This window comes from Haemorhous mexicanus, chromosome 4 (genome assembly GCF_027477595.1).
Source record: "Haemorhous mexicanus isolate bHaeMex1 chromosome 4, bHaeMex1.pri, whole genome shotgun sequence".
In the NCBI taxonomy this organism is placed as follows: domain Eukaryota; kingdom Metazoa; phylum Chordata; class Aves; order Passeriformes; family Fringillidae; genus Haemorhous; species Haemorhous mexicanus.
The window spans coordinates 32534396-32556846 of NC_082344.1; the positions used below are offsets into that span (position 1 = coordinate 32534396).

At 46.6% G+C, this 22451-nt stretch overlaps 2 protein-coding genes across 4 annotated transcripts; both read left to right on the forward strand.

The window, feature by feature from the left end:
- The first annotated feature begins 501 nt into the window (after positions 1–501).
- SRP72 (signal recognition particle 72) lies at positions 502–14389 on the forward strand. The gene is made up of 19 exons (XM_059844341.1): positions 502–661; positions 1699–1819; positions 3549–3672; positions 4476–4619; positions 5393–5504; positions 6542–6573; positions 7142–7266; positions 7361–7418; positions 7599–7730; positions 8126–8254; positions 8750–8822; positions 9382–9446; positions 10460–10555; positions 11001–11104; positions 11715–11792; positions 12402–12539; positions 12819–12856; positions 13176–13335; positions 14133–14389. Exons 1-19 carry the CDS (start codon positions 556–558, stop codon positions 14305–14307), a joined length of 2010 nt encoding a protein of 669 aa, XP_059700324.1. The 5' UTR covers positions 502–555; the 3' UTR covers positions 14308–14389.
- Positions 14390–16500: 2111 nt separating this feature from the next.
- On the forward strand, positions 16501–22413 carry ARL9 (ADP ribosylation factor like GTPase 9). 3 transcript variants are annotated; one of them, XM_059844344.1, is made up of 4 exons: positions 16501–16683; positions 17093–17261; positions 19989–20164; positions 21248–22413. In XM_059844344.1, the coding sequence occupies exons 1-4, from the start codon at positions 16534–16536 to the stop codon at positions 21425–21427; spliced, it is 675 nt and encodes a 224-aa protein (XP_059700327.1). In that variant the 5' UTR covers positions 16501–16533; the 3' UTR covers positions 21428–22413. The 3 variants fall into 3 exon arrangements, with proteins under 3 accessions (XP_059700327.1, XP_059700329.1, XP_059700330.1); XM_059844346.1 differs by lacking the exon at positions 16501–16683 and adding an exon at positions 16800–17006; XM_059844347.1 differs by lacking the exon at positions 16501–16683 and adding an exon at positions 18364–18438 and having other exon boundaries at positions 17034–17261.
- Positions 22414–22451: the final 38 nt, after the last annotated feature.

Below are 22451 nucleotides of genomic sequence, written 5' to 3' on the forward strand. Positions count from 1 at the left end.
CAGTGAGGTCTATCTCTCTTGTCCAGGCTGAACAAACCAGGTGGCCTCCAATGCTCTTATGGCTTTCTCTCAAGACCCGTCACCATTCTCTGGACACTCTCCAACAGCTCAGTGTCTTTCTGATGTTGTGGCACCCAGACCTGCCCCCAGCACTGGAGGTGAGGCTGCCCCAGTGCAGAGCAGAGCAGGACAATCCCCTCCCTTGCCTGGCTGTGCCTGCTGCCCCCCAGGGCAGGGCTGGCCCTCCTGGCTGCCAGGGCTCAGTGACTCACATTCACTGCCATGGACCAGGACCCCCAGCTCCCTTTCTGCAGTGCTTCCAGCCTCTCGTTCCTCAGTCTATGTACATGGCCAGGGCTGTCCGGGTGCGGAGCCCGCGCTGGCCCGGGAAGCGGCGGGCCCTGAGGCAATCGCAGCACACCGGCCCTGCGCGGCACCGGGCAGGGCGGGGCTGCCGGAAGGGCACCAGGGCCGGTCGGGGGCGGGACCGCGCTCGGCACTTCCGCTTCCGGCGCGGCACCGCCCCCGCGACGTGTGTTTTGTCCCGGTGCCAAGATGGCGGCGGCCGCGGGGGCGGCGGCGGCAGCGGGGCTGTGGAGCGAGGTGAACCGCTGTGGCCAGAACGGCGACTTCGCCCGCGCCCTCAAGTCCGTCAATAAGAGTGAGTGCGGCGACAGTGCCGGGCCCCGCCCCGCGGGTCTGGGGTCTCTGCCCGGGCGCGTTGGCCTTGCGGAGGGTCGCTGCGGGGCGGCGGGGAGCGGGTGGTGTCCGTCCGTAGGTTTCGTGCCGGGAGCGGGGCCGCGGGCAAAGGCTGCGGGGATTTTACTGTGTTGGGCTAGAGGGAAGAGGGGCGGCCGGGGCCCAGGCTCCGCTGCTGTACCGTGACCATCGAGTCCTTGTGTTGCATCACGCATCCCTTGCTGTGGGTTAAGCCTTTGGAGTTAGTCGTGGGTTTTCCTTCCGTTTTGGTCATGGGACGAAGGAGAGCTTTTCCCCCGGGAGCTGGAGGAGTGGTGTTTTGCATATGGACTAAATGACTTGGGAACAACAACTTGCTCGAAACGGAGAGTTCACGTTGAGATGTGTTGTTTTGGTGGCTAGGCATCCGAAACGGGATTGCAGTATCAGGCACGTTGTGGTTATAAGTTCTGTCTTTGCTGCTGGTAGGTGGTAGGGATTCATCTCCTGTCCTAGAAAAGCTGAAGCTGGCATCACTGAAAATAATCAAATAGCAAAACCCATGTCTCTCTTCTAGTTCTCATTCACTGTCATCCACTGGCAGAAAGTTTTAGTGTGTAAAGTGACTCCCTGACAAGAGCCACACTGTTCTTACGTACCAGCTGTTTTCCTTCCTGAGGGTGCTTTATGTGGCACTGGGGCCTTGGCACTGTGTTCTTTGCCTGGAAGTGAAATGCCAAGGAAAGGTTTGCCCAGGTCTGTGTAGCCCCTTTGGTGCAGCTCTTTTCCAGACGTGTTAGCACAGTGCTTGCTTCTGGTAAGTTCAGGATCTATACTGGATTCTTTTATCCTGCTGGGGTTTGTTTCATGATCCGAGCCAAAGCAAGCTATGCCAGGATGCTTTAAGTTGATGTGGCCACTCTCTAGGATGGGTTTTTTCAGCTCTAATAATGTGAGTCCCTTACAAAGCCTGTGTGTGTTTGAGTTGGATCATTGTGTTGAAACTGGTTTCTCCTCCAGTACTGCAGATCAACAAAGACGACGTGACAGCACTTCAGTGTAAAGTAGTGTGTCTTATCCAGAATGGGAACTTCAAGGAAGCCCTTGGTGTAATCAATACCCACACTAAAGTGTTAACCAGGTGAGTTGTGTCTTGCTGTGCTCTACAAAATATGAAACTCCTGAGTCCTTGAGAAGCTGCTGCAGCTTCAGTAGAGGGGACTAATGAGGCAGCAAAATAAAGAGCAGGATATGCTCAGAGAGATTGGGGTTGGTCTTCTCAGTGACACACTTCTTTATGGGAGGGGGTGAGACAAGGTCTGGTCGAGTTTGAGGCAGTCTAACACCTTGCTGTTACTGTTGAAGGGATTGTCCCTGAGTTTTCAGCCACCTTCACGTGCTGATTCTGCTTGTAGATGTGGCTAGGTAGTATGGCTGGTACAAGGGAAGGGGACAGATCTCTCTGGGAGGGAAGTAAGAAAGGAGAAGCCTTGGTTGGTGTCAGCAATCTGTTGGCTTTGCTTGGGTATCTCATCATACAGCTCCTTGGGGTCCTTTGCTTTGCCAGCCTGAAGGAACTGCCTCAGCTTATGGGGTGGTGCAGGCCCTTTGTGCATCCTCACAAAATCAGGACCCTGGAGGCAAATTGTGTTTGAGAACAAGTCAGGCTTCTAATTTTGTTCCTCATAAGGATGCTCTTTGTGCAATGACAAGGATGAAAAGGGCTACCCAAGAACTAGCTGGCAGCACAATTTTTGTATTAAGGAAGTTCTCAGAAAGGTGTGTTGAAGTTATCAGTGTGATGAACATAGCTTTGTTTTTGTTTGCATCTGAATAACATGTAATTACCCAGTTCACCCTGTTCCTTTTTTCCTGGGAAAAAGGGGTTCAATTCAAGTTTTTTAGCCTATTATTTTATTATAAGGTAAGGGGAAGCTTTTTTTTTTCAATATTCAACTGGTTTCAGAGTTCTTCCTATAACTTCTTTCAGCTCATTCTGCTGTGTGTCTGTGTCCTGCAGAGCAAGGAGAGTGGTGGTTCTTGGTCTGTCTTGAAGTTTTTATCCTGCACTGAGGCTGCTTTGATTTAATTCTAAATGCCATTAATTTTCAAACTTCCTTAATACTCATTTGAATCGAGATAATTTTAAATAGGCAAAGTAAAGCTAATAATAAGTGACCCCAGGCATGAACTAAAGGAATTGCTGATTAATTTTCCTTTGGCTTAAGTGGTAACTCAGGGGATAGCTGGAACATAGCTTTCAAGGCTCAGATTCTTTGAGAATGCTTCCCTGCTGGTGTGAGCTTGCTTTGAAGCCAGTTTTATGTTGGCAAAGCAAACCCTTTTGCTGCAGTTCTGCTGCAGTCATGTTTCAAAATAGGTTAATATTACCTTTGTCTTGTTATCTGCCTGTAAGTGGGACTGTGTTTTATACCTTTTGCTCTCTTTCTGTGAGTCAATTATCTTTAAAAGTTTGCTGTAACAATGTTTCATTGCAATATAATGCCTTCCCCTTAAGAAAATGCCAGGGAATGAAGTTTGCTATTGTTTTACCTTTTAAGCATTTGATTAGCATAATTAGTAGGCGGCCTGGAGCAGAGAGAATTTGGAATACCATGTGTGTGGAAATGCCATTAAAAAGAAACCTTTGTTTTTTTGGATGAAGTTTTGATATGCTTTCTCTGTTGAACACCAAGTAGATAGAAGATGCTTTCCCTGCTCAACAGATACATAATTCAGTAATCTGGGATTGTGTGTTTGGATTTTTGGTTATATAGCAGTCTGTGACTAATTAGGGCTGGTTCTATGTGAGTGAATGCCGTTGAATGAAACTCTAGTGCTTGCTGTCAGCCTTTGTCTTGTCCTTGCAGTGATGTTATTGCCTTTGAGAAGGCCTACTGTGAATACAGGTTGAACCGTATTGAAAGTGCTCTCAAGACCATTCAGAGTGCCAGTCAGCAGACAGACAAACTGAAGGAGCTTTATGGACAAGTGGTAATTACAAGCTTTTCTTCCGGGTGGGACCTTTGTATGGTGGATGCCTTGTCCTCCCTCTAATGGGAGACAGGTATGGGGACAGAATTTCCTTCTCTGGCTTGAAGGTAAGGACAGGTATGGTTCCAACTGCTCAGACTTCTGTGAAGCTTCAGTTGCCTGTTTCTGGAGGCAGTGTTGTCATCTTATTCCCACAGAACCAAAGCAATATATTTGTGACTTCTCCTCCCTTCCTGGGTCTGGCCTGTTATTAGCCATCTGGTTGAGGAAGGAAGAGATCTGATGGGATTTGTTGGTGGTTCAGCTATCTGTTTGCATTAGATACCTGTTCAGGAATGGTTTGTGAGACCTCATGTCTCAGGCATTAAAAGTGATGCGGAAAAGAAGTTATGCTTTTTCCTCTTCTTTTTTTCCTGGTTGATCAGAACGGTTTTGTGAAGAATTGGCTATCTTCTCTCAGCTGCATGAAAGACCATTAATTTAATTTCTTTCTTAGAGAGGCGATCTAATTTGGAAGAAGGCTGTTTGAGGACAAAACTGAGTAAACTGCTGCTTTTAAAGAAGCTGTTTTAGGAGTAGGAGCTGTGTCATTTTTGTGCAGGTATCTGGTGTCATTGCTTGACTCCTTGCAAGTGTAGTCTATATAGCTTGCCCTTAAAGGTAGATGCAAATGTTAGTAATGTTCAGCTTAAAACATATGATGCTCTGCTGCCCCCAGTCCATGGGGAGGGAGGAAGGAGGCTGTAGTTACCAGCATGCACAGGAAAATACTGTTCTGAGGGCTAATTCCTTTCCTTTCTCAGTTGTACAGGCTGGAGCGTTATGACGATTGTCTGGCTGCGTACAGGGATCTCATCCGCAACTCCCAGGATGAGTATGAGGAGGAGAGAAAAACCAACCTCTCTGCTGTTGTGGCAGCACAAAGCACGTGGGAGAAGGTGGTGCCAGTAAGTGAGTATTTATGTCTTTGGGTGTAGGAGTGAGAGCCAAGGAATAGAGGATACAAATTGTATTGGAATTGTGGATACTGAACAGGAGGGAAATGTGTTCCTGTCTCCTAAAGATTTCTGAGTATGTTGAAGGTCACATAGTGGTTTTCCTTGTATGAAGGAATAAATGCTGTTATTATTTATGAATTACACTTCACCTTTGATCTCTAGAGAGCTTGTACTTTAGATGTCACAGCAGATCAGGAAGTAGATCTTTCTGAACCTGCATTAGCAGAACACCTGTGGTGACTAGCACTTTTCTTTCTCATTACCCTCTTGCCCAGGGTTAAAGCTAGTTGTTCTGATCACCCAGCCATGCTTGGGAATATTTTTGTTAATGAACAATGTAGATAGTAATTTTCACATTTGTTTAGAAATCCTTGTCCTTGGAGGTGCACGCAGCATGCTCAGCTTTCTGTTCAGTGCTGTGGATTCACTTTCTAATTCTCCAGAGCAGCAGTTCTTAGTTGCCCTCTTGCACCAGCCTAAGTAGTCCCCAGGTTCAGGCTGGAGTTTCCCTGCTGCCTTGTCAGTTGCCTCTGACTTTGCGCAGTGTGAGGGAAGATCCTTTATGCTGCAACTTACTTGCCAGGTGTGTGCCCTGTTAAATTTGCTTCTTAGATTTATTTTTCAAGGATTAGTTTAAATGTACAGGAAAACTTTGGTTTGTGTCTGTTGCCTGTTAAATCTCTTGGTGTTTATGCAATGTTATATTTATTTTTTTATGCTAGGAGGATTTAGGCCTTCGAGAAGCTACCTACGAGCTGTGTTATAACAGTGCATGTGCATTGATTGGGCAAGGAAAGCTGAATGAAGCAATGAAAAAACTACAAAAAGCTGAAGGTAAAAGCCTGGTGAGATGAGAGGGAAGCTTTGTGTAGTAGAAGTAGTTATTTGCTCTCTGATACAGAAATCAGAGAAAAAGAGGTTTTGAGAATTTAAAAACTGATCAGCAGCAGGATTTGTGAAGCTGGTGTTTTTGGTCAAGTGTTCCTCTGGAAATCTTTTCCAGAGCCATGCAGCATGTCCTGGCTCTCCTACAGCCCCTGATTTGTATTCAATAACTTTGTGCATTTTTTTTTAAGCAGGAAGTAGATGTGAGTGTAATCTCATAAACATGAGATGAGATTTTGTTAGTTGAAGTACATGTTATAAAAGTTCAAAGTACTTCATGGTATGAATTAGTATAAGCCAGTAAATGAGCTTTTTAGCAAAGAGGATTTTTTTTTTCTATGGGGTGAAAGGGGGATTTTGTGTGTTTAAAAAAAATCTGGGGAGAGAACTAGGAAGGACTAGTTCTGTCTGATCTAATTGCTCTTGCAGATAAATAGGTCACTTCTGTCCCAGTTTTGATGAAGAATAACAAGTGTCCAATACAACTGATAAGCATGTGTAATTTGAGCCTATGTCCTTTGATAGTAGTCTTTTGGAGGGCAAACAGGTGATGTTCTGGTGAAGAATGAGAAAGTGAAGTGGCTGGTATGGGTACTGAAAAGTAACAGAATTGCTGCCCCATAAAGGGTGTTGTAAGCTGAATACTGCAGGCTTGCAGCACTTAACTCACAAGACCAGTGAGCAGTTGCAGCTGATCCCCATGGAAAAAATCAGGAGCTAGGTCTAAGGAAATTTGCTCAGGAGAGAAAATTAGTGTCTGAGAGGGACAGTATCTTCTGTGTCATTGATTGTTCTTCTGCATCACATAGTCTGCTCTCTCATGCTTAGTCCCATCCATCATCAGACTGGTAGCCTGCTGTGCCCTTGTAGTGCTGCAGAAGTTTCAGGGATACATGAAATGGTTCTATGTTCCCTCATGCTTCTCGCCTGTTTTTTTTTCACCCTAAAGCCTTCTAAATTGTGTTTTTCAATGTGTTTCCTTGTAGAGCTGTGCCGCCAGTCGCTGTCAGAAGACTCTGTAAGTTCCTGATGTTGTTCTGGAGAAAGTTTGCTTTGCAGCAGGGGAAGTGAGGGTGCAGTCCCAAAGTGCAGAGAGCCAGAGCAGAGCCAGGGCTGCTCTGCTGGTACCAGCTTGTGAGGGCAGCCATGGTGGCTGTTGCAGGCAGGCAGCTGACACTGCAGGCTGTTTGCTGCTGTGCTCCTTGCAAAGTTGCCTGTTCTGGTGCAAGTAGAAGGGTGCAGGTTGTCTGAAGCCTCCCTGTGACCTACCCCTGCTAGGGATGAACATGCTGAGTGGGTGGTGACAAACAGAGAATTTGTAACCAATCATTGCAGAATGGCAGATTGGATGTACAAGTTAAGGTGATCTTCAGATTCTAGCTGGAGTAGGTGAAGCTTTCTTTTCTCCTATTTTAACTCAAATATGCTTCTGTTTGTGCTATGGGTACAACCTTCACCTGTATTAGCTGGGGTACTTTGCTGCTAATACTGCCCAGGAATGCTCACAGATGTTTGCCAGCAGAATGCTGAAGTTGGATGAGAGGTGAGATAGCAGCTTTTTACTTTTTGTTTTGATTTTCTTTCAGGATGTGACAGAAGAAGACATTGAGGCTGAACTGGCTATTATTCATGGTCAGATGGCTTATATCATGCAATTGCAGGGACGTACAGAGGATGCTCTACAGCTCTACAATCAAATAATCAAGTTGAAGTCAGGGTTTTTTTTAAAAAACAAATGCTCAGCCTTGCATCTGTGAGAGACTGCTGTTCAGTAACAGTATGCTTTCTGCTTTTTTTATCTGCAGGCCAACAGATGTAGGACTCCTTGCTGTCATTGCAAATAATATCATCACAATTAACAAGGTATAGAATTACCTTGCCACTTTCATTGTGATTAGTCACCTTGCTTCTCTGCTTCTGTGGAGAGAAGGAAGATAATCAGTAAAGATGTTTTCTTAAACAGTAGTTAAATCATGGACCTAGGGAACCTTTTCTTCTTCAAGGAATGTAGAGAAATCTTCTCATGATGTGTGATTTCCGCAGGACCAAAATGTCTTTGATTCAAAGAAAAAGGTGAAGCTGACCAATGCAGAAGGAGTTGAGCATAAACTCTCCAAGAAGCAGCTCCAGGCGATTGAATTCAACAAAGCTTTGCTTGCAATGTACACAAACCAGGTAAGGGAAACTGTTCTGCAGTAAGTAGCTATGGATTAAATCCACAGGAGTTTGACTGGGCAAAAACGGAGATGCAGCTGTTCTGTTTCAGAAGATAGGACCTCTACATTTAGGGACATAAGTAAGCAGAAAAATAAAATCATCCGTAAAAGCACAGCTGTCTGTTTAGTGACTTGGGCCTTGCTCTAGGGAGAATGGTGTGGAGATAACAAGAAGACAAAAAGGATGTGGGGGTTCTTAGATGTATCTGAAGGGCCACTAAGAGGATTTCTTGGTTCTGTGTACTCATTTCAGGGGAGTCACCACTCATATCTCTTCTTAGATACTGCTGGTTTCTTAGCCCTGTGTAAGGTGCTCACAGAGGCTGAGAAAAGTGTGTTCTCTTTCCACTCCAGGCAGATCAGTGCCGCAAGCTGTCAGCAAGCCTGCAGTCCCAGAGCCCTGAGCACCTGCTCCCTGTGCTTATCCAGGCAGCCCAGCTGTGTCGTGAGAAGCAGCATGCAAAGGCCATAGGGCTTCTGCAGGTAGGTTAAGAGAAAGTCGGCCAAGCACCATTTAAACCTGTGTGTTGTGTTTTCCTGTGCTGTTTTCCCTTAGTTTGTTTTGTTTGGTTTAAATTTCCAGGGGTATCTGACTCCTTATTTTGCTTTGGTTTAATGCTGCTGGAAAGCCTTCACACCCAATTGAACAATTCTGCTTTTAAAGGGAAACAGTTCCCTTACACTTCTGACTTTTATGCTTATGAAGCTGTAGTAGACTTCTAGGGTAAGCAGTAGGCTTTGCTACTCTGCTTACAAGCAGTTTGCAACACCCTTCTTTGGAATGTTTGAGTGGCCTGGGACAGAAATCTGAAAGGCCACACTTGGGGTCCTTCTCTGCTGTGTGCTGAAACCTGCCTGTGCTGGAAAGCTTTCTTTGGCTCTTGACAGCTTGCTGTGACTGAGCATGACATATGATTCACCAAAGCAGCAGCCTGGTGCCCACACACAAGTTGAATTGTTGTTTCTTCTGACTCTCAGGACTTTGCAGACCAACACCCTGCCAATGCAGCTGAGATCAAGCTGACGATGGCCCAGCTAAAAATTGCTCAAGGTATCTAGTGTTCTCCTTTGTTGGGAAGTGTCTGCACATGACAAGGGTACAAGGGGTAAGAAAACTAGACTTCAGGGCAATCTTTGCTGCAGTCACTGTTGTGACAGGGTGCAGAGTAGAGATACTTTCAGTCAGGTAATACATATACTTAGCTATGGCAGGATAATGCTGATAGCTAATGTCTGGATACACCAGCTCCACAGATTGCTGGCAGAAAAGCCCACAGTCTCTGTGAAATGCTGAATCTCTTCTGGGGCAGGATAATTTTGGGAGCAGTGTGAGGCTCCATAATGGTACCATTCCTGTATATAGTCAGGTAGCACAGACTTGAGCCTGAAGAGAACTCCCTGGTAGCCAAAACTTGCTCTTGAACCCTTGCAGGATGTGACAAGAGTAGAAGGGTCCATTGTGTGAAGGTCTGTCCTTAACTCCTGCAATGGGGGAGATGTTGTGAGAGGAATTGTTCTGTCCCCATTGTTTACCTTTAGCTTGAAGTTCACTGCTGGGATCAGGTGTTGTGATGCCATTCAGAGTGTGTTCTTCCTTGTCTTTCTTCTAGGCAGTGTCACCAAAGCCTGCATGATCCTGAGGAGCATAGAAGAACTGCAGCACAAGCCTGGTATGGTAAGCAAAACTCCGTCTGAACTGTGTAAGGTTTTTTCCCTTGTAGGAGAGCTTTGCACTGCTTGCTCCTTTTTGCCTCTTCCCCGTGGCTGCCACTTGACTTGAGTGTCTGCAGGGATTCTGAGCCCATCTTCCTTGTCTTGGACAAAGGTGGTATTATAACTTGCTTCAGGTAGCCTGAACGTAGTTACAGAAGTACTCTGCCTGTCAGAGGGATGCTCTCTTGCCTATGTTCCCACTCCCTGGAAATCTCTTAATCCTGCATGTTGCCAGGATTTACTTGCATAACATGACTGGAGCAACTGCTGGTTGCTGGTAGGTACTGTTGGGACTTTTTAGAAGGAGCTTTAGGATGGCAGGCCTTAGGTGGAAAGTGCTGTGTTCCATCCCTGCAGCATCACCCTGATCTACCTGCTTATCCACACCTGCTATTCAGAAAAGCTTGATGGCCTTGTAAGTGCTCACATGTTCAGCATAAGTGTTTTGAACAGGAGCTGATAGTTGGATCTGTTCCAATTGTAAGTGTGAATGATAAAAATAATTTATAGGGGCAGTTAACAATAACAGCTCCTTGCCCTGGGTCACCTCTGCTTGTGACTGGGATGTCAGCAAATGAATGGTATCCTTATAATCTCTTCAGTGCTGATTTCTTTTTTCATAGCTCTTGAGGTAGAGAATGGGGGATGAAAAAGGTTTTCTAATGAAACTGAGTCCTGTGATAAGAAAACAAAGTGCTAAGACAGGAAGGTTCCTTCTATGAATGCAATCTTAGGCTTGTACCATAGGAAAAAGATGTTGGGGATGTTCTTTTGGGAGTGACTTGGGTAGGAAGCTGTGGCCTGGGTATCCTTCCTCTTACCACAGCTGGTTATTAGGGACAGAGCAGAAAGCTCACATTGACTCTGCTTTTGGGAAATCCCTTTTTAACTTTTTTTTTAGTTTTAACTGCTGAGACTCTGACTGTAGACAATTTGCATGAAGATCTGCTGTTTACTGCTCTTGAATGCTTGCAGGTGTCTGCGTTGGTGACAATGTACAGTCATGAAGAGGATATCGACAGTGCAATTGAAGTCTTCACACAGGCTATCCAGTGGTATCAGCAACACCAGGCAAGTCAGACCAGAGGAGCTAATATGAAAGAATCTGTCCTGGATTTTCTAGCCAGTCCAATTAAACTTTTCCTGTTGATGCATAGCCCCAGCAGATATCCAGTTGGGGGTTCGGAGACATGTGATCTCCTGTTTTGTGAGCATTTATCAATAATAGATGTGTTATGAATAGGGAGCAGCAGCTCCTGTCAGATTAGGAGTGTGGCATCAATGAATGCCTAAATGTAGCAGTCAGAACTTCTCCCTGATAGGAGGATATGGTGGAGCAGCAAGCTGCCTTGTCCCATGCAGTTCTGCCTCACTTCCCAGAGTGCAAAAGTGGTCTGCTTTCTGCATGATAGGATGTTAACTCAGTTTGGCCAAGCCTCAGGTGCATTAAAGCCAGCTAGAGCTAGGCTCCATGCTGAGATAATAAGGAACTAATCATGGCTGCTGTGTTTTTCAGCCAAAGTCTCCTGTACATTTGTCGCTGATAAGGGAAGCTGCCAACTTCAAACTAAAGCATGGCAGGAAGAAGGAAGCAATCAGCGACTTGGAGGAGCTCTGGAAGTGAGTTGGGTGGTTGCTGAGCAGCAGGTCTCCACCCAGAGTCCTCTGCAAGCTGTCTGGTGGCAGGCAGTGTCTGACAATTTTGACTGACTAGTAGCTGTCCTTTAGAGTTGCCTTTGCACAGGGGCTTCAATGCAAGGCTGTATTTTGGAAGAAGGGGAGATAATTCCTTTGATCTATAGTTGATGCTCACTTGAAAACCTGGTAGACTTATCCCAGAAGCCACTTGTGTGCAGTGAACATTTCTTTGGGGACTGGAATGCAGTCTTTTCTAGTGCTACATAAATGTGGATGTCTAGGTTTTAGTTTCTGTTGTACACTTAATGGGATCTTTTATTGGGGGGAGTGTTAACTTGCCTTTGCTACTGGGTTTTCCTCTTCTATTGCCTGTTTCATGATACTGTGAAATTGTCTGTACCTCCTTTAATCCACACCAGTGATGTTTGGTGGTGTGCTCTGGAGGAGACCACATACTAACATGCCTGTCCCCACAGATAGCAACTGTGCTGCAGCAGCAAGCACGGTGTAGTGTTACCAGTCTTTGAGATGAGTAACATTGGTAACTTGGTCCTTTTCTGTTTTGTTTTGGTTTTTATTTTCCTCTCAAAAGGCAAAACCCAAAAGATGTGCATACTCTGGCACAGCTCATCTCTGCCTATTCCCTGGTTGACCCTGAAAAAGCTAAAGTGTATCCTTTTAATGGTGGTGAAAGAGGTATTTGGGTATTGCTTCCTTGGATTTTCATCTGTGTGGGAACTTCAGACCCACTCCTACCCGAAGAAAGGCAAGGATCCTCTCTGGAACAGCTACATATCCAGGTCAAGTTGTCTGGAGCTACCTTATTTCTTTAATTGGCTTCATTACTGTGATATCTCAGGACCCTTTTATCTTTGGCCTTCTTCTCTTTGAGAATTAATAAGACAAGGTAGAACCAAAACCAAGAGCACCTCCATCTTTTCTGTTGGAATCTTAAACCTGTGGTAGTAATGCAGGACTGATACAATATGGCAAAGCTCTTGCTTACCCAAAATCTCATTCACATACTGCTTTTGTTACCTGAGCTGCTTTCACAGGAAGCTGTTCCCTGTATAGAGAGGGAAAAATGAGGCAGATGGCGATTAAGCAGCTCATCCCAACTTGTGTAAGAAGCTAGTGAGAGAGATGGAAATAGCCCCATAGGCCTGTCTAGGCATTGTTAACAGACAGAATTTGTTTAAGCTGAGGTTGCCTCTTGCTGTGTGGAAGAACATGGGTGTTTATGCTTGCTGGTTTGCATCCCTGAACTCTTCCCTTGCAGTCTTAGCAAACACTTGCCTTCCTCAGACACCATGTCACTGAAAGTAGATGTTGATGCGCTGGAGAACTCCCATGGAGCAACCTATGTTCGGAAGAAAGCTGCGAAGCTCACTGGAGACAACCAGCAGAAGGAGCAAGGGTAAAGCAGGCTGCTATATTTTTTATTTAATTTTATTGCTATAGCTCTGGTGCATCCTTTTTTGGGTGGTTCAAGAACCGCACCTGTTTTAGTGAAGGCACTGCTGTAGAAAGCAGGCTGGTGGAAAGGGAGCCTGTTGTTTGACTGCAAGGAGCTTGGTCTGTAGCAGCAGACCAAGTTCTTAGAGAATGGTAATGGTTTAGCTTCTTCCAGAGCTAGTTTTTAGTTGGCTTGTCTGCTCTGTCTCTGCTATTTCACAATCTCTTATTTTCCTTTCAGACAAGGGGAAGTGAAGAAAAAGAAGAAAAAAAAGAAGGGTAAGTTGTATTTCCTAGCTGTTGAAATAGCACAGCTCCAGAGAGTTCTCCAGATTCTTTCTCCGAACAGCCAGCCTCCAGGTCCCTAGGAACTAGAACACTTTGCTAGGACTGTGTCTCTGGAAACCTGGATCTTCATGATACCTTTTTTGGTTAGGGCGTTTTTCTCAGGAGTGAGAGCAACACCCCGATAGGGTGATGTAGTTGCTGATCTCTTTGTGCTGCCATGCCATTGCTGCTGACATCCCATGCATGTCCCTTGGTGATGCCTCTGGTGTGTTGACCCCAGTCTCATTTCCTGGCACTGGATGTTCTGCAGGAAAGCTGCCCAAGAACTACGACCCCAAGGTGACTCCTGACCCTGAGCGGTGGCTTCCAATGCGAGAGCGGTCCTACTACCGTGGACGGAAGAAGGGCAAGAAGAAGGATCAGGTTGGCAAGGGAACTCAGGGTTCAACCACAACTGGCTCCTCTGAACTGTAAGTACCCATTTTGCAATGATTGATGGGGGGATTCACTCCTGGGCAACTGGGAGGGCTGTGTTTGTGCTGCTCTGCTGCAGCTACCAACTGCAGGTAGCAAAAGTGACATTGCTCTTTGCTGCTTGAACCTGCTACTAGCTGCTTTCCCTGGAGATCCCTATAGGTTCCTGAAAACCAGTGCGATAGGATAGGCATGCTTGAAGGAGCCAAGGTGCAAATAAAATTCTCATAGTCTTTTAATGCGCTTCTCCTTTGGCAGTGAAATTAATTTTGCATGCTTTCTCTTGAGCAATTTGCTTTCAAGTCTTTTGGCAGCTGCAGAACCATTAGCCATGATTCGAGAAAACTCTGTACTTCCTTCTAAGTGATTATTTGAGCTGGAATCAAGAATTACCATTATGTATGAAGCCTGACAGCAAGATGGTGTCTTACTAGCATCTGAGGAAGGATGCTGGGTTTGCACTGTCTAGGAGTGGGACCTGAAAGGCTTCTTGTGTGTTGCACGAGCTATCAGAAGTCTATTCAAAAGTTAGCCTTGCTTTCATTGTCAGTAACTTACACTATCTAGTGAATATCAGTTACAAGGTGATTGCTGCCCTATGAGATGTGTTCCCATCCTCCACCAGCTCCTTCTGTATGTTGAAGCCTCTCCTTGCATGAGTGCCCTCTCATACATAATGCTTGCTACCTAATGGGGCAGCTGCTGCTTTTCACTGTCAGCTCCCTGCACTAATACCCTGTCTTGCAGGTGGTTGTGAACCCACACGGTGTCTTTTTCTCTTGCCTTTCTGCAGGGATGCCAGTAGAACTGCCAGCAGCCCACCTACCTCCCCTCGGCCCGGCAGCGGGGCAGCTGTATCGGCTGCAAGTAACGTCATCCCTCCCAGGCACCAAAAACCCGCAGGTGCTCCAGCCACCAAGAAAAAACAGCAGCAGAAAAAGAAGAAAGGGGCTAAAGGAGGGTGGTAAAAATCAGGATGTGTAACGTCCCTCCTTCAATACGTGATGCTGGTTGCAGAATAAAGGTCAAAAGCAAGTGCTGGTGAAAGACTCTTGGAATCTGGATCTCTGTCCTGCCTGTCAGTGGTCTGGGGGGAGATGGGCTGGTATAGATGTCATGATCTGTCTGCTCACCAAGGTCTCTTCCTCACATTTGCCCTCACTGTGACTTAGGTTGTTGCCATCAAAGTCAAACAAAGCCCCTAAGAAGAAATCTGTTTCTGTGTTGCCAGACATTTAAGAGATATGAGATAATCAAGAATTTCTTAAAATGTAGTTTCATGCTCCTCTTGCATATGTCAGTTTAGGCCTTTAGCAGATTTATCTATGCATGATGCAAGCACTGTCTTTTATGTCAGTCAGTTATTGACCACCAAAGAGCAAAGGCACAAAACATCCTAGAAAACATCTGGGCTTTATAATAAGGATAAGATAGGCTGAAGAGGAGTAACAAGACTGTTAGGCAAAAGCATGGTGAAGTGTATAGCAGCAGATTCAGTGTCCCACTTTCTGCAAGCCAGCTGCCTTATTCTAAAGGGTTTGACAAAACAAAGGTGAGTGGAATGTGTGGTTGTCTGAGGTGTGCTTCCTCCTCCTTTGGCGTTGACCCTACGTTTCTACAAGTCTTAGGTGCTGGGTTTATGAAAATAATGAGTGGTATAGCAGCAGGTCAGCTAAGCTCAGTGACTCTGGAGAGGAACCTACAACAAAGGAACTCCCCAAGAAATGATACCTTCGACTGAGTGCCCATCTTGCATGCACCTTGCATGCCTCTTGGCTCACTGGTTATTTTTGATCTGGATCTTTAACACCTTACTGAAGTGTTTCTAACACCTTACTGAGCTGTTTCTCTGTGTCCATGCAGGAAGGCTGTTGATGGTTCTTGTGAAGTTGCAGCTTTGCTGACAGTTGTCTCCTTATCTTCTGATGCACCTGCTCACTGGCAGAGCATGGGAACCAAAAAAAGCCCGGGAGTTAGGATAAACACATTTATCAACAACAAAAACAACAGTGTGCTATCAATATTCTTCCTGTACTAAAGACAAAACATAGCAATATGCCAGCTACTAGGAAAATGACTAGGAAAACTAATTTCAGCTATGGAGGTGTAAGTTCATGGTTTGTAGCCTGAGGCTTCAGCAAATCCAGTTACTCACCCTGAGCAAGTAAAGCTAAGCAAACGACATACTAAATCATACAGAATTACAACTATGAATCTCATTCTGCTGAAAACTTATTCATGCTAAACTATTATCTCTCGACACTGGTCTTGAAAATTCTGGTTTGATCTGAATGTAGCCAAAACATTTTTCCAGACATGGACTGTCAGTGGGTAGAAATGCGCCTTGGAGAGGGTTGTCAGATGTCAGCCTAAAAGGCAAAAGTTTCTGTTTCTGAAAAAATTTAAAGCAAAGGCCTTAAAAGGTAGGGACTAAGGGACATGCTACTGCAGCTTAAGAAAAAAACAACTCCTGAGTCTCCTGGCAGTGAAAATCTACAAAATCCTTTTTTTTTTACCTTGCCTGTACAGTGGGAGTATCTGAGAAGGGGGCTGAAAGTGTCTTGTCTGAAAGAGATGAACAGAGCATAGAGAAAGAAACCAGTTGTATGAATGGCTGGCAGGCACTTGCTGCCATCTGAGTGCTGAACAAAGAGTGTTGTTTTAAATTACTTCCCTGGGCGATGTGCCCCTGCTTAGACAGCAGCTGATGACTACAGGAGAGAGCCCACTGTCCTGCAGCAATCCCGTGTTTCGAGGGGAGATCCCGGAAGAGAACGCAGCTCTGTTCTTCAGGCGTCTTCTCTGGTGAAACCTAGCACAAGCTCTGGCCTGATGGAAAGGCTGACTCGAGATACTGCTGGAGCCCTGTCCCGGGTACCTGGACAGTGTTCTGACCGCTGCGCCGGAGCTGGGCACGCAGGCAGAACAAGCTGGGAACAAATGCCGCGGGGGTAGGAGCGGGGGGTGCAGCAGCAGGTGTACGGAAACCGCGGCCTTCATGTACCAGCGAGAAACCGCTCGCGGCAGGGCTCGTTCTCTGTTTCACCGCCACCCCCGTGTTCCCAGCCTGGCACTGGGAGCCCGGCTGGCGGCGGGAGCCGCGTTCGGGGCTGCGGGGGGCGCTCTCCGTGCGCGGTGCGGGTGCGCGGTGTCCGGTGCCCGCGGCCGGAGCGGTGCCCGCGGCCGGAGCGGCGATGGACTCCCGCCTGCGGGTCGCTGCGCTCTGCGGGACGGCGCTGGCCGTGGCGGGCGGTACGGTCGCGGTCGTCCGGGCCTGGGCCCGCCGGCGGAGCGCGGTCTCGCTGCCCGCACGCTCTGCAGCCGCCGCTGCCGCCGCCGATCAGGTACCGGGGCTGCGTCGGGGCGGCAGGCGAGGCCGCGGGGTCGGGGAACGCCCGCTGGGCCGCCCGGGGCCTCCCGGCGTAGCCGCGCCGCCCCGCCCGTCTCGGCCCACCGGGACCTCGGCCCCGGCGGCGCCCGGAGCCGCGGCGGGGCGGTGACCGGGCCGGGGCCGCTTTCCCCGCTTTCCTGCCCGGTGTGCCCGGGGCCGACCGGTGTCCTAGGGATCCCCCATCGCTGCGACCGTGCGCTTGTGCCATAGGAGTCCCGCGGGCATCTTCAGCTTCTTCACCGCGAGGGGGCTTTTGCGGTGCCCTCCAGGCCCCTTGTACAGTCCCCTTCTTTCCCCCAGCCCTGCTAAGCTTTGCTCTTGCCCCGGCTGCCCGGGTAAGTGTGCTGCCCCTCGCTTTGCAGGGTAAAGGACACGGTAAGCAGATCCTGGTGCTGGGCCTGGATGGGGCTGGGAAGACTAGCATTCTCCACTCCCTGGCAACTAACCACGTCAAGCGCAGCATGGCTCCCACTGAGGGCTTCAATGCCATCTGCATCAACACTGAAGAGTCCCAGATGGAGTTTCTGGAGAGTGAGTGAACCTGTTTTAGTATTGAACATGAAATAACTTCCTGTTTTGTGCTGTAGGGATCAGGCGCATATTTTAATAGCCCAATGTCCCCACATGCCTGCTTTGATAATATGAGGCTGTGATTATTTTCTCCTTGGGGATTCTGCTTTCCTACTCCGCCTCTTTGAAGAAGAAGACACAATGGTGTTAGAGATCAGTTTTCGTGCAGCCCTGACGTCCTGGGAATTCTTCTCCCAGAGAGAGATGGGTAATAAGCCTAAATGGGTGGAACCAGAAGAGGTTTCCCCAGTAAGCCCTGTGTTGTGGTCCATAGCTCTCGTACTGCTTCTCCTTGGTGCTTGTGCCTTGCAAAGGGCAAGAGTTACAGAGGAATAAATAATAAGTGAAAGAAGAGAGGGGGAAGAGAAAAACTTTGTACCCTTTCTGTTCAAAAGCCTCATAAGTGGTATTTTCTAGTCTTTAAACAGTCTTTTGAGTGTCTGTAGCATTTTGTTAAAATTTCTGTACTGTCGTTAGCTCTGATTTTTGGGTATTGTCTGTGCCTGCAGAGGGCATCTCCTGTGATGCCTTTGGTGCATCACAGCTGTTTGAGGTGCAGCTAGCTGATGGGAAAGGTGGAGGCCCTGGGGTCAGGTCACTCCCTGGTACAGAGAGGCTGATATCCAGCCTCATCAATGCCTGCCTTCTGTGGAGGCAGGAGCTGCTCATTGATTCCTGCTGTTTCTGCACTGTGCTATACAAGTGCTCAACTGGCTCAGTTGGCAGCTAGCCCAAAGATGCCTGTGTACCTTTAGGAAGTCTGAAGGGGTTGTACTGTTCCCAGGTAAGTTTTTGGGGTGTGGGGATGAGGCTGCTTAGACAAAGTTTCATTCCCAATCTTACTACCATAGGAGTCTCTGCAGTGGTTTGGAGAAATCATCTTTAGAGGGATGTTTGTAGTCTGTGCCCCTTGCCTGGTATGTTAGAGGGTATCTCCTACTGGAATGTCTGAGCCCAGTGAAACCCACAGTGTCTCTCCTGCCTGGGGATGGTCTGGGCCCAGCACTGCAAACACCACAGCAGAACCTGTTGTTTCTGAGTCGTCCTTCCCTTTCTGGTCCAGGTTGGTAGTGCCTGAGATGTGATGGCTGCGATCTGACCCATGGGAAATGCAGTGTGTCAGGCCAGTTTCAGCCAGGTAAATCCATGCATGGCTCTCTAATCTGGTTACTTATCCAGTCTGTACCATTGCCTAGTCCAGGGGTTAGCAGCCTGTGCTGTGATCGCACAGCACGAGGTGATCAGCAAACAGCAGGGGTTTTATTTTGGTGGCTTAGACAGGTGGAAAACCGTTCTTTTTCTTTGTACCAGCATACAGATAAGTGGATGGTATCTTGTCCTCTGCAGGTGGTAGGAGCTCCTGCCTTCTGCTGAGTTCCTACAAGTTTGGGGGGAAAAAAATGTTCTCTGTGAGGTTGCTGACCCCTGGGTTATGCTGTGCATGAATACACTTTAAAAAGGGAGCAGTGCTGAGCCCCTGCAGTATCAAAATACAGAATTGGGCTTCTGTCCCAAACATTACATGTCAGTCACAGCCCTTTGGCTCCTTTCCACAGTGGCAGACTTGCAGTTCTGCTTCCAGGTACGTTGGGCCACTTGAAGAGGCAGGCATGCTCTAGTGGGAAATGTTACATCCCTTTCCATATTCTTGAAACTACTGAACCCTTTTGACTTAAGTGAAAGCAAAATTGTTTTGACACACAACAGTCAAAGGGGGCAATAAAAGATGGTTGTATAGTCAGACAATTTTGAAAAGAGCTTCTGTGATAGGGAACCCTAGATATATTGCTTTGTAAACTTGCTGCTTTTGAGAGACTCGCCCATGTGTTTTGAGCACCTCAGTATTCTTTGAGTCAGTGATCTTGCAGTGTACCTGAAGATGACCTAAAGACCTGAAAACATATCTGAAAGACTTAATATACTGATACTTATTCCTTCTGCTATTAAACTCAGCAAACTACTGAATTCTTTGTCCCCAGATGGGAGCAAGAATCTCAAACACCATGCTGCCTACAGTTTCACTGGGGAATTATTTTAAGACCTAGTTTTGAAGGTGAACAGCTTTCCTCTGTATCCAGCAGAGAAGAGCTCATGGAGAAATAATGCTGTGCGAAGATTACTTCAAAGGGTTGCCTGAAGAGTCTGCTGGACAAGATTTTTGTCTCTTCCTTAAGGGCCTTTGGTTATTGACAAAACTGTGGGAGTTTTGAGCTAGTTCTTAGTGTCATACAAATACAATGAGAGCCCTCCACACCTCAGAGCTAAATTTCTCCTTTGGAAATTGTACACCTGCTTTGTCCTAAAATGAGATGGGCATTTGGAGATAGCCTATATGGAGACAATTGGTGCTTATGGACAGTGAACCATTTTCTGCTCTCCTTACTTGCTTGAGAGCAAGAACCAACAAGGCAGAAAGCAACTGTAAAGAAACTGAACCCAGAATCCTCTCAAAATAAGAGCTTAAAATGGAAAGATTTTTTTTCCCCCTGAGCATACACATATGCCTTCGTGGGACTTGACTGGGGAAAATAAAGCTGTTTTCAGTCTCATGTACAGTAGCTCAAATACTTTGAGGTTTTGGTCATCCAAATACCTTGGGTTTTTGGCTCAGGGCCTCCTGTCTGCACCTCTGAGAGCAGTGCTGCTTGAATTACTTGGTGAGTCCTGTGCTGCTGTCTTCTCTTCCAGTCGGGGGCAGTGAATCTCTGCGCTCATACTGGAAGATGTACCTGCCCAAAGTGCTGTTGCTGGTCTATGTCGTGGACTCGGCTGATCATGCCCGACTGCCTGTGGCGAAACAGCTGCTTCATCAGCTAATCCAGAACAACTCCACCCTGCCTGTGGTAGTTCTGGCCAACAAGCAGGTAAGAGTTCCCTGCTGCTGCCACAGCTTGGGCTGGCAGCAACTTTGGAAACAGCAACAAAGCCTTTCAAAAGAGGCTTCATGCCTTTAAGGAAAGCACACGGCTGGGAGTCTTTCTGACACACCTGTTGACCACAAAACAAAATAATCTGAGGTTGTTTTGGATCTGCAAGATGCAGGTCCTGTGCTTGGTGAAGATGCAATCAGAGCTGTGGGTGGAAACTGCTGTACAGTTGCAAGGTTTGGGAGCTTCAGGGAAGACCACAGTTAGATCTGAAGTTAGGTTTCTGTTCTGAGTATCTGCCTAGAAGTACCACTTCACCTAGGAGCAGCTAAAGAGTGAAGCACTGTTGTTTGCCTTCAGACTGTCTGGTTGGGTGCTCCTAAGGCTGCTTCTGAAATCTGAAAGAAAGAGCAGTTTTCCTCTCAAGGCAGTGCTTCCTCCTAAGATCTTTGTGGTAGTCTCAATGATTGGTGCTGTACCTGGGAAAGAACTGGACCTCTGGTACAATCAGATGACAGAAGAGCCCAAGGGTTTTAATCACAGATTTTCTTTTATTAAGGTTGCGTGCTCAGTTTGCTCTACAGTATTATCTCGTAAATTTCTTGTAACTGAAGCCCATTACTAGTAGTCATTTATGTTACTCTTGAACACAAGTGCAGGCTTGGGCTTCATCAGACTCAAATGCATCAGAAACACTGGTGGCTGAGAAGGCGGGCAGGGCATGACTCTTGTATATTTGCCCTATTCTTGTAACTCTTTGCTGGACCCCTGAGGTCTTGGGCCATCAGTGCTTTTGTCTGCCTTGTGCAGGTGGTCTTACAAAGATATCAGAAACAGTGGAATTGGTGTAGAAATAGAAACAACTGTACCCATATTTCTTCAGGAACAAATTAGGTTAGAAATTAACTCTTTTCCCCAAGGCATTTTAGGACATGGAAAGTGACCTCATAAAAGGTAAAAAAGAATGGTGCCCCTGAGCCTTTGAGATTATTTCATTCCTGGACAAAAGCAGTGGCTCAAAGTAGGAGTGGTGCCACTACTTCTTGCAACTAACAGGGTTGTTTTATTTTTGTGTAACAGGACCTCGAAGGTGCATATTGCATCACTGACATCCACGATGCTCTGGCTCTGTCTGATATTGGGGACGAGAGGAAGATGTTCTTGATTGGTACCCATGTGGCAGAAGATGGCTCTGAGATCTCCTCCAGCATGCAGGATGCCAAGGAGCTGATAGGGCAGCTGGTTTTGGAAACACAGTGACAGCTCTTTTCTTACAATAAACAGGTGTTTGCAGCTGAGGGAGAGCAGGTGTTAGTATATGGTCAGTTTGCAGTGTGGCAGCTGAAATTAGCAGAAATGCTTTCCTGGTATGTGTGGAATTCCTCTGAAAGTGATATCTAGTTGGTAAGAAAATCTTAATTTATAGTGGTTTGAAAATACATTTGAGAAGTAGTCTATTTTTAGCATATTTGTAGGAGAAAAATAGTCTGTCTCTCAGGCAGCAGATTTAAGGGCAAATATAGCTTAGATGGGCTAGATAACTTCACGTCAGGTGGAAGAAAGTTGCATCCAGTGAATTTAACATGGCTTGATGTCTCAGGTTAAAGTGAAATATGTTTACTTCACAGATTTTACAGAACCCTTTTAACAGTGGTGTTCTGTTAAAAATGAGACCTCACTTCTTGACAGTGTCAGAAATTTAAAGTGCTGCAACTAGTGTTTTTGACAGTGACAGTTCTTGTTGGTGTGTTGGACCCAGTTGTTATGGGAGTAGCAAATTGGTAATCTCTGGAAATTGGGTTGGTTACTGCTTCTTTAGAGGGTAAGAACAAGAAAATGAAACCAGTAATATATTAAGTGTTTCTCTGCCTACAGGCTAAAAACCAAAATGGTGTAATTTGAGGTAGTGACTGGATGCTTTTAAGTTAAATTGGCAGCAAAGGTGGGAGACTTGTCCATCAGGTTGAGCAGCTTATTTAAGCTTAGTCCGAGATGTCCTTGAACAAGTAGTCTTATTTGTGAAAACCCTGTTATTTCATGACGGTGGTTTCTGTTAGCACAGCAGGTGAGGAAGGTGACAAGCTGCTGAGGAGTGTCACCTTCCCGGTGTCCTCCTAATTATACTCAAAGGACATGACCCAGGAGCAGTCCTGTAAAGGACCTGTTTTGCACCCGCATCTATTGTACGAGGCTTTTACGGTTTTGTCTTTTGTAACAGATGCATAAAGCAGAAAATTCCACCCTAACCACGGGTCCGGGCTGCTCTCTTCCTTTCCAGTTGGGG